Source organism: Panthera pardus, unplaced genomic scaffold, assembly GCF_024362965.1.
Source record: "Panthera pardus isolate Hobbes unplaced genomic scaffold, ASM2436296v1 HiC_scaffold_7, whole genome shotgun sequence".
Taxonomy (NCBI): domain Eukaryota; kingdom Metazoa; phylum Chordata; class Mammalia; order Carnivora; family Felidae; genus Panthera; species Panthera pardus.
The window spans coordinates 20,600,417-20,612,549 of record NW_026527002.1 but is presented as its reverse complement, the minus strand read 5'-3'; the positions used below and the strand labels follow the sequence as shown (position 1 = coordinate 20,612,549).

The following is a 12,133-nucleotide window of genomic DNA, read 5'->3' as shown; positions in this document are numbered from 1 at the left end:
AAATCATTTCATTCACAATAGCAACAAGAAGAATAAAATACTTAGGAATAATTTGATAAAAAGCAGTGTAAAATTTATACTCTGAAAAGTATAAAACACTGTTGAAAGAAATTAAAGAAGATCTAAATAAATGGAAAAACATCTCACATTCATGTACTGGAAGATTTAACTCTGTTAAGATAGTATTAGTTTCCAACTAATCTATAGATTTAACACATTCCCTATTAGAATCCCAGCCAACTTCTTTGTATAAATTAACAAACTGATTCTAAAATTTATATGGAATTGCAAAGGATCAGAATAGCCAAAACAATTCTGAAAAAGAAGAAAAAACTAGGGGCGCCTGGGCAGCTCAGTCAGTTAAGTGTCCAACTCTTGATTTCAGATCAGGTCATGATCTCACAGTTTGTGGGATAGAGCTTGCTTGGGATTCTATCTCCCACTGTCTGTCTGTCTCTGTCTCTCTCTCTCTCTGTCTCTCTCTCTCTGCCCCTCTCCAACTTGCACGTGCGTGCATGTGCTCACTCTCTGCTCCCCTCCCTCTCAAAATAAAAAATAAATAAAAGAAGAAGAAAAAACTAAAAGGACTCATACTTTCCAATTTCAAAATTTACTACAAAGCAAAAGTAATCACCACAGCATGGTTCTGGCACAAAGACAGACACATAGAGCAAAAGAATAGAATTAAGAGTCCAGAAATAACCCCCTTACTTCTGTGGTCAATTGATTTTCAACAAAGGTGTCAAGACCAGTCAGTTGGGGAAAGAACAGTCTTTTCATGATCTCGGAGTTGCAAATGATTCTTAGATATTATGTCAAAATTATGAATAGCAAAAGAAATAATTGATAAATTACACTTCATCAAAATGAAAACTTTTGTGTTTCAAAGGATACCATCAAGAAAGTGAAAAAGCAACCCCTGAGTGGGAGCAAATATTTGTAAATCATATATTTGATAAGGGACTTGAATCTAGAATATATAAAGAACTTTTACAAGTCAGTAATAAAAAGACAAATAACCCAACTAAAAAGATGAGCAAAGGTTCTGAATAGACATTTCCTCAAAGAAGATATACAAATGGCCAATAAAAACCTGATGCTAATGTCATCCTCAATGGGGAAAAACTGAGAGCTTTCCCCTTAAGGTCAGGAACAAGACAGGGACGTCCACTCTCGCCACTGTTATTCAACATAGTATTGGAAGTCCTAGCCTCAGCAATCAGACGACACAAAGAAATAAAAAGCATCAAAAACGACAGGGAGGAAGTCAAACTTTCACTCTTTGCAGATGACATGAAATTCTATGTGGAAAACCCAAAAGATACCACCAAAAAACTGCTAGAACCGATTCATGAATTCAGCAAAGTTGTAGGATATAAAATCAGTGCACAGAAACAGTTGCATTCCTATACACCAACAATGAAGCAACAGAAAGAGAAATCAAGGTATCAATCCCATTTACAATTGCACCAAAAACCATAAAACACCTAGGAATAAATCTAACCAAAGAGGTGAAACATCTATACACTGAAAAGTATAGAAAGCTTATGAAAGAAACTGAAGAGAACACAAAAAAATGGAAAAATGTTCCATGCTCCCGGATTGGAAGAACAAACATTATTAAAATGTCAATACTATCCAAAGCAATCTACATTTTCAATTCAATCCCTATCAAAATAACTCCAGCATTCTTCACAGACCTAAAACAAGTAATCCTAAAATTTGTATGAATCAGAAAAGACTCCTAAAAGCCAAAGCAATCTTGAAAAAGAAAACCAAAGCTGGAGGCATCACAATCCCAGACTTCAAGCTGTATTACAAATCTGTAATCATCAAGACAGTATGGTACTGGCATAAAAACAGACACTCAGATCAATGGAACAGAACAGAGAACCCAGAAATGGACCCACAAACGTATGGCCAACTAATCTTTGACAAAGCAGGAAAGAATATCCAATGGAATAAAGACAGTCTCTTCTTCAGCAAGTGGTGCTGGGAAAACTGGACAGCGACCTGCAGAAGAATGAACCTGGACCACTTTCTTACACCATACACAAAAATAAACTCAAAATGGATGAAAGACCTCAATGTAAGGCAGGAAGTCATCAAAATCCTCAAGGAGAAAGCAGGAAAAAACCTCTTTGACCTCGGCCACAGCAACTTCTTACTCAACACGTCTCCAGAGGCAAGGGAAACAAAAGCAAAAATGAACTACTGGGACCTCATCAAAATAAAAAGCTTCTGCACAGTGAAGGAAACAAGCAGCAAAACTAAAAGGCAACTGCCAGAATGGGAGAAGATATTTGCAAATGACATATCCAGATAAAGGGTTAGTATCCAAAATCTATAAAGAACTTATCAAACTCAACACCCAAAGAACAAACAATCCAGTGAAGTAATGGACAAAAGACATGAATAGACACTTCTCCAAAGAAGACATCCTGATGGCCAACCGACACATGAAATATACTCAACATCATTCATCATCAGGGAGATACAAATTAAAACCACAATGAGATACCACCTCACAGTTGTCAGAATGGCTAACATTAACAACTCAGGCAACGACAGATGTTGATGAGGATGCAGAGAAAGAGGATCTCTTTTGCACTGCTGGTGGGAATGCAAACTGGTGCAGCCACTCTGGAAAACAGTATGGAGGTTCCTCAAAAAACTAAAAATAGAACTACCCTACGACCCGGCAATTGTACTACTAGGCATTTACCCAAGGAACACAGGTGTGCTGTTGGCCAATAGTAAGTTTATGAAAAGATGCCTAACATCATTAGTCATCAGGGAAATACAAATCAAACCACGAGATACCATTTCTTACCACTAGGTGTTTAGAATAAAAGATTCAGATGACAAGTGTTGGTGAAGAGGTGGAGGAATTGGAACCCTCATACACTACTGATAGGAATGTAGAATGGTGTAGCTACTCTGCTAAAGAGTGGCAGTACTTCAAACAATTAAACATAGAGTTACCATATGACCCAGCAATTCCCCTTGTAGGTATATTCTCAACAAAAATGAAAACATGTCTACACAGAAACTTGTACAAATGTTCATAGCAACATTATTTATAATATCCAAATAGTGAAAACAACCCAAATGTCCATTAAAGAACAGCCAGATAAACAAAATGTGGTATATTCATACAATGGAATATTATTCTGCATAAAAAGAAGAAATGAAGTACTAGCACATGCTACAACATAAACCTTGAAAATAATATGTTAAGTGAAAGAAGCTAGTCACTAAAGACCAGATACTATATAATTCCTTCATATGAAAATCCAGAATAGGGAAATCTATAGACAGAATGTAGATTAATGGTTGCCTCAGGCTGGGAGCTGTGGAAGGGAAGATGGAAGAGGAGGGTTATATTAGTGTTCTCCAGAGACACAAATCAATAGAATGTGTGTATATAAAGAAGGAGATTTATTTTAAGGAATTGATTTATACAATTATGGAGGCTGGTGAGTTCAAAATCTACAGGGTGGCCAATAGGCTGAGACCCAGGATAAACTGAGATGTAGTTCAAGTGTAAAGACCAAAAGTCCTTCCTGCTTTGAGTAAATCAGTCTTTTATTCTATTCAGGCCTTGAAACGGATTGGATGAGGTTCAAAGTCCATCTATTTAAGTATTAATCTCATCCAAAAACACCTTCATAGAAACATCCATAATAATGTTTCACCACATTTCTGGGCACTGTGGCCCAGCCAAGTTGACACACAAATTAACCATCACAAGATTAATAGATAAAGGTACAGGGTTTATTTCTGAGATGATGAAAATGTTCTAAAATTGACTGTGGTAATGGTTGAACATGTCTGTAAATACACTAAAAAACACTGAACTATACAATTTAATAGGTGAAATGTATGTGAATTACACTTCAATAAAGCTATTTTTTTTTCAAAAGGACAAACTACACTAATACCACCACTACCACTAATCTTCATATCCTTGGAAAATGCAAACAAATTATTTTACCCATAATTCTCACTCTACATATACAGAAACTGAGACTTAGAGACATTAAATGATTCATCAGGGTCACATAGGTAATAATGTCAAAGCAGGGAATCAAACTCAAGTCTTTGGCCTTTCAAATCAAAATTTCTGCAATACAATGAAAAGCAATCGCTGTTTCAATCTAAGAAAGAGGCCTACTCAGAAAGATGTCTATGTGGGGCGCCTGGGTGGCGCAGTCGGTTAAGCGTCCGACTTCAGCCAGGTCACGATCTCGCGGTCCGTGAGTTCGAGCCCCGCGTCAGGCTCTGGGCTGATGGCTCGGGGCCTGGAGCCTGTTTCCCATTCTGTGTCTCCCTCTCTCTCTGCCCCTCCCCCGTTCATGCTCTGTCTCTCTCTGTCCCAAAAATAAATTAAAAAAAAAAAAGTTGAAAAAAAAAAAATTTAAAAAAAAAAAAAAAAAAAAAGAAAGATGTCTATGTCTACAGCCATGATCTATCAAAAATTATTTTTTAAACTAATAACAGCAGTACTAAAGGCAGCTTTCAAGTTCTGTACTAGGCCAGGCAAACAAAAAATATAACAGCCCTACAGACTACATCTTTTGATTTTTCTCTAATCCTTGTCTACTATCAAAGGAAGTATCTAGGAGAAAAAAATTACAAATTCCATATACTGTGTGGATCTTTATGTTTTGTGAATTCATGTTTGGTATAAACTTAATCTACTAAGTTTAGTATCTTTAAAAAGTACTTCGATCTCACTTTCGTAAAATAAAAGGTGGGTCTTAAAACAATACCTCTTAAGTGTGGCATTATCTCCATAACAAACTAAAACTATTATCAAAATGTAGTCTCTTTGGGAAACCACAAATAGTTCCTTTTAACCTCAAAGGCTACTAGGTGTATGTGCAAATGCCCACTTAAAGAAGTCCAACTTTTAATTTATCATGATCACTAAATGGGCTTCATCCAGAGTTAGAGCTGCATTATACATTTCTGACCCCCACAATCATAAGGACAAGCTTTGATTTATATTACAATTGAGAATGAGCCTCAAGATATTGTACAGGAAATTAATGTTTGGCTTGGGTATTCTCATGGCTTATAGCAATATTGTAGTTGATGGCATAAACCAGGGAACCTATTAAGCAGCACATCCAATTTGTCCATGGTTCCATTGCCCTCTAGTGGCGATTTTGCAACTAGTTATTAACGGTAGCCTTTGAAAGTCAGCAAGTGCTTCTCAAAGCGTGTAAGCAGATCAACATCAACAGCAACATCCAGGAACTTCTTAGACATACAAATTTCAAGCCCTAACTAAGATCTAGTGAAAAGAAACTCTGTGGATGGTACCCAACAATCTGTTTCAATGTACCCTCCAGGCAATTCTGATGCACAGTAACTTTTGGGAACCACTCACTAGTTTAAGGGAAGCATTTTATTCAATTTGAAGTAAATGTGAATACAGATAGGTGCATGTGATGGTTAGTTCTGTGTGTCAACTTGACTGGACTAAGGGATGTCCAAATAGCTATTAAATAAAACATTATTCTTGGTGGTTTGTGACGGTATTTCTTAAAGAGATTAGCATTTGAGTTGGTGAATTGAGTAAAGCAAAAGTCCTCCCCAACATGGATGGGTATCATCTACTGGGTCTAAACAGAACAAAAAGGCAGAGGAAAGGCAAATTTGCTCTCTCTCTACTTGAGCTAAGACATCCATCTTTTCCTGCCCTCAGAATATTGGCATTTCTGGTTTTAAGATTTCAGACTCAGATGAATAATTACACCATTAGCCCCCCAATTCTCAGGCTTTCAGCCTTAGACTGAATTACACCACTGGCTTTCATGATTCTCCAGCTTGCAGACAGAGATCATGGGACTTTTCAGCCTCCTTAACCATATGAGCCAATTCCTATAATAAATCTCCTCTTGTATGTATGTATGTATGTATGTATGTATGTATCTATCTATCTATCTATCTATCTATCTATCTCCTATTGGTCCTTTCTCTGAAGAAACCTAATACAGTAAATATAAGTGTTCTTTTATAAGAGTATTGCTCATAATTATTCCTATGCTTTTTCTGAATTTTGAAAGGTCTTTTATATGCACAGAATACTCTAAGAAAAGCTTACATTCATTTGGGGAGATTTAAAAGTGCTAAAAAGCCATGACTAACTGATACAGAAAACCATAGGATAAAATGAATAAAAGTAAATTCATTTTAAGACCTTGCTGACTAACCAAAACATCTGACCAGGATCTACCTATTTGTTACTTGTCTATAAATCAGAGAGAAAATGTTTGTTTGATGAACTAAATATTAAATCCAGGTTTGGGTGGGGAATTTAATAGCCAAGCTCTTTAATGGATGTATATTATTTTCTACCCATTTTTCCATTACATAAATTGCTACTTCCCATTACATATATTGTTAATTGAATCATTCAAACTATCAGAGACAGTACCTCAGCCACATCCTGAGCTAAGGCCAAAAACTATGTAAGGCAGACTTTTTAAAAATTATATTTTGAATAAATATTTCAGTAATTTTTAAATCATGTATAACTTAGTGTCAGCTCTAGGCTGCTAATGGTCACTTACTCTGTTCATCAGATAAAGATGGTGTGGTTCTACAAAAAGCAAAATAGACTTGAGGTAAAAAAAAAAATACATATATATATATATATATATATATATATATATATATATATATATGAGATTTGATCTATGTGACCTTTGGTAAGTTTCCTAAACTCTATAAGTCATGGCTTCCCAGCTAAAGAGTAGTGGGAAAAAATGATATCTATATTACTGAGGTTTTGTGAGGGTCAAGTACACAAGACTAAAGGAAGATTAAATGTTAAAAGAAACTTATACATCACGTTTAAGAAAATATCCCAGAAAGAATGGCATATATTACAGAGTATTAAAATTGTTATTGATTAATAAAAAGATGGCCGTATCTCCTACTGCACAAAACCCTTACAAATAACCACTATAAACTCTGCACAAAATATAGAAAAAAACTAACTGAAAGCACTTGAGGGAAAAAAAGCAAGCAGACATTGAAGAGGGGGTCAACATTTATAAGAAAGAATGGCACTGAGCAAGGATAGACCCCAGTCAACACACTGAGTACACAAACACAGAAAACCTGCAGTCTTAGTGGTTAAAGCCTAGAAGACAGAGTATGGAGTGACCACAGCAGCTGAAAAGTCAGGGTGAAAATCCTAGGGAAAGAGAGAGCCAATAGAAAGTAAGCCTTACTCCATATATTAAATAGTCTTCTAATTCTCTGACTGACTCTGAACAATATATAGAAGGGCAAAATCCAATCAGCACAATGAAGGCTAAGCAAATAAAGACCGTTCAGAGTTTGAAGTTCAGGTTAGCTGTCTGCTAAAAGAAAAAAAATATACTCTTCTGAAAAACAAACATGATCAAGGGAGGTCTAAAATACATCATTCATAACATCCAGGACACACAAAAAAATTAGTAGACCTATGAGAAAACAGGAAAATATGACCTGTACTCAAGAGCAAAGGCAATCAATGGAGACCACACCTGAGATGACTCAGATACTGAAATTAACACACAAGGATTTTAAAGCATCTATTACAGTTATGGTCAAGGATATAAAGGAAACATGCTCATAGTAATACAAAATCTTAGCAGAGAAATAGAAACCATAAAAAATGAAAATTCTAGAACATAAACATAAAATCTCTGAAATTTTTTAAAAATCCATTGGATGGGAGTGCCTGGTGGCTCACTTTGTTAAGAATCCAACTTCAGCTCTGATCATCATCTCATGGTTTGTGAGTTTGAGCCCCACATCAGGCTCTCTACTGTCAGCACACTGCCGGTTTCTGATCCTCTGTCCCCCTCGCTCTCTGCCCCTCCCCCCTCACATGCTGGCTCTCTCTTTTTCTCTCTCTTTCAAAAATAAATACAAACATTTTTAAAAAATTCATTGGATGAACTTAACAGTAGATTTAAGATGAAGGAAGAAGTCAATGAACTTGAAAACAAATCCAGTAAGAACAGAAAACATAAATTGGAAAAAAAATGAACAGAGCTTCTCAGAAATCTGTGGGATAACATCAATAAGTCTAACACATGTGTCAATGGAGTCCAAGAAGAGAAGTAAAATGATAGAATATGTGAAGAATAATGACTGGAAACTTTCTAAATATAGTAAAAGACTAAAATTTACAGGTTCAAGAAGCACAGAGAGCCCCAATTAGGATAAATACAAAGAAAAACTACACCCATAAACACAGTAGTCAAACTACTGCAAACAAAACACTAAAGGTAAAATCTAAAAACATCCAAAGAAAAACAACCAATTACATATAGGGGATATAATTTGAATAACTAACTTCTCATCAGAAACAATGGAGGCCAGAAATTAGCAAAATAATCTTTAAAATGCATAAGGGGAAAAGAAAACTGTCAACCCAGAACTCTGTATCCAGAAAAAATATAAGAACAAAGGAATAATAAAGACATGTTGAGATAAGGGGTGCCTGCGTGGCTCAGTTGGTTAAGCCTCCAACTCCTGATTTCCACTCAGGTCATGATCTTATAGTTTATGAGCTCGAGCCCTGTATTGGGCTCCACACTGTATTCTCAGTCTCTCAAAATAAATAAATAAACTTAAAAAAAAAAAAAAAGACACGTTCAGATCAAAGAAAACAATTCATCATCGACAAACCTAAACTACAGAAAATGCTAAAAGATGTTCTCTAGGCTGAAGGGAAATGATAATACATGAATATTCAAATCACCAGAAAGGAATAAAGAGCACTTTCTGTTTATGCCTCAAAGTCTGTCTTTTAAAATGACTCAAAGATTCTGATTAAAGTGCTACTAAATGGGCCTAACTTCTTTTCCCAACTTCACTTTCTCAAACATACAGGCATACATAGCACCAAACATGCAGGGATGGGGAAATATTCAATAAGTGGTATTCACATATACAAGGATTAAGTACCCAAAGTAAACTGTAGATTCTCTAGTTCCTGCAAGGTTTTTCCACACTGCCTATCTTTCTCAATGGAGATACTGAGTTTATATACTCTATAAATATAACCACTTTTGTTAGTCAATATTTTGTTTCACTTACTATAAAATGAAAACTGCAAACATTAAACATTCTGAAAGATAACTCATCAGTTTCTATAAATGCTTCAGTATATAACCTTTTCAAGGAACAGAACTCTATTATACACTTGTTTTGTACCCCGAACAATACCTAACAGAATGGTGGGCAGAGTGAGTGTTTAACATTTACTTATTGTTTTCAAATAGCTTTGATAGTTGAAATGTGTTGTATCCAGTTAACTTTAATCTCATCCCAAAAGTTATACAGTAGTTTATACATTAATTTAGAAGACTAGGGATGCCCAGATGGCTCAGTTTGTTGAGTGTTCGACTTTGGCTCAGGTCATGAGTTTAAGCTGCGTGTTGGGCTCTGTGCTGACAGCCCAGAGCCTGGAGCCCACTTTGAGTTCTGTGTCTCCCTCTCTCTCTGTCCCTCCCCTGCACGCTCTCTCACACTCTCTTTCTCTCTCTAAAATAAATTAAAAAATTTTTTAAGTTATAAGACTAAATGTGGAAACGGAAATTTTTTCTCCTGGTATTAGAGAAGGCTATTGTTTGAGGACTTATTCATTAACAGCTGACCCAAGGAAAAGAAAAGGTAAGAAACTGAAAAAGAAAAGAGAATCTGATGGAAAAAGTTTGATTATTTCCAGAAGTTCAACGTAATCTTATTGTCCTATTTACTCCTAGGACCAAATTTACTTCTTAATGTAAGGAGTAATGCAAAAAACTATTAATATATGATTTGGTTAAAGTCCTTTCCCTATTTTTTAATCAGGCTATTTTAGTTTTGTTATTGTTGAGCTGTAGTTCCTCCTCCATTCTGGATATTAATCCCTTATCAGATACAGACATTTCCCTGAAGAAGATATACAAATGGCTAACAGGTATATAAAAAGATGTTCAACATCACTAATAGAGAAGTGCAAATCAACACTATAATGAGATTATCACCTCACACCTATTAGCATAGCCACTATCAAAAATAGAAAAAATAGAAAATGTTGGTGAGGACGTGAAGAAACTGGAAGAAACCCTAGTATACTATTAGTAGAACTATAAAATGATGCAGCCAGCCACTATCAAAAAATGGTATGGAGACTCCTCAAAAGATTAAAAATGGAGTTTAGCAATCCCACTTCTGGGTATACATCCAAAAGAGATGAAAGCAGGATCTTGGAGAAATATTTGCAAACCCATGTTCACAATGGCATTATTCACAATACCCAAGAGATGGAAGCAACCCAGTGATGGATAAACAGAGAAAATGTGGCATATGCATACAACAAAATATTACTCAGCCTTTAAAAAGAAAGAAATCCTGTCACACGGCACAACAGACAACATGCTACGTAAAATGTACCAGTCACAAAAAAGACAAAAACTCTGAGATTCCCCTTGTATGAGGTATCTAAAGTAGATACCTGTTTCAAATTTATAGAAACAGAGGGGTGCCTGGGTGGCTCAGTCGGTTAAGTGTCCGACTTCAGCTCAGGTCATGATCTCACAGTTTGTGAGTTCAAGCCCCGCGTCAGGCTCTGTGCTGACAGCTCAGAGCCTGGAGCCTGTTTCAGATTCTGTGTCTCCCTCTCTCTCTGCCCCTCCCCTGCTCATGCTCTGTCTCTGTCTCAAAAATAAATAAACATTAAAAATTTTTTTTTTTTAATTTATAGAAACTGAATATAGAACTATAGTTCCCAGAGGCTGGAGAGAGGAAAATGGGAAGTTGTTCAATGAGAAAAGAGTCTCAGTTTTACAAGATGAAAAAGTTATAGAGATGCACAAGGTGAATGCTAGTTAACACGATTAAACTGTGCATTTAACAATGGTAAACTTTATGTTTTGCTTTTTTCTTCTTTCTTTCCATTCCCTTTCCCTCTACCCAATCTGTCCCAAACTCAAAATATATGCACTGAATCAACAAAATAGAGGAAGGAAAAATGAGCATTCTGTTCTTCTCCTCCCTTTGAGTTCTCCATAACAAGCATTAGTTTTGGTTCCGAAACAGTGAGGGGAAAATTGGAGGGAAGTTCAATTCCAGGCTTCTGATTTGGGGGAACCAGAACATTTCTTCCAATTCAGGTCAAGTTGGCAACTCTACCAGGCAATAGGGAAACGTATCTGAGTACTCAAGATCTTTAAAGCCCAATGAGAAATTAATTTAAATAATAAAATATTACAATACTCTCTCATATTCATAGTTAATATACCAAAACTGATCTCAAAATAAAGGAAAGAAAGAGAGAGAGAGAGAGGGATGGAAGAAAGAGGGTACGAAGGAAGGGGGGCAGGAAGGAGGCAAAAATAAGAAACAACACATACATATGACATTTTCTTTACTAACCAATGAAACAAAAAATAAAAAAACATATCTCGTAAATGAATAGCTATTCCATTAGAAAATACTTCATTCTACAATCTCTTTCAGCTGCTATTCCATCAATTTCATCAGGTTTTGTTTCTTCATTTCTGTTTGGATGCAAAGTCCCATAATAAACAATAAGAAAAATAATTCCAAGGACCAGACTAAGAGCTATAGTGATACTGATAGGTATAAAATAGTCTGAATTAAAAATAGAGACTGGGCAAACCCAAAACCCAATCAATATCCCCACTGTGACCAGTACCCTTACAATATAATAACAGAACATTGGATATTTGGTGTTCTGTCCCTTAATATTAAAAAACGTAAAGGTAAGTATGAATCCAACAACAACTCTGTATAAGAATTCCATACTTATAGAAGCACAAAACTGAGTTTGCTTTTTAAATGCCCACAATATCCCTAAAAACCAAAGAAATAACAACAGAAATAATGCAATCTTAACATTTATGAATAAAAGAAGTACAACACTCAGCATCCAAGATAATAATGTAAACAATTTGTAAAAGAGGTATGTGAGTTTAGGACAGAATCCATTAAGGAGATTTTTATCAGGCAAGGATTTTCTTAAAGCTACTTGATAATCAACAGTCGACCAAGAAATAGCACAGCAAGAAACCATGATGGCAGCATCTACAAAACAAAAAATAAAAACATATAT

At 35.7% G+C, this 12,133-nt stretch overlaps 1 protein-coding gene across 1 annotated transcript in view; it reads right to left on the bottom strand.

Annotated features, from left to right (window-relative positions):
- Window positions 1–11,408: 11,408 nt before the first annotated feature.
- The window catches only part of XKR9 (XK related 9), a 38,075-nt gene continuing 37,350 nt past the window's right edge, over window positions 11,409–12,133 (bottom strand). The window contains exon 4 of the mRNA XM_019453248.2: window positions 11,409–12,105. Within this exon, the coding sequence (XP_019308793.1) occupies window positions 11,477–12,105 (629 nt within the window). The 3' untranslated portion in view covers window positions 11,409–11,476. The remainder of the gene's footprint in view (window positions 12,106–12,133) is intronic.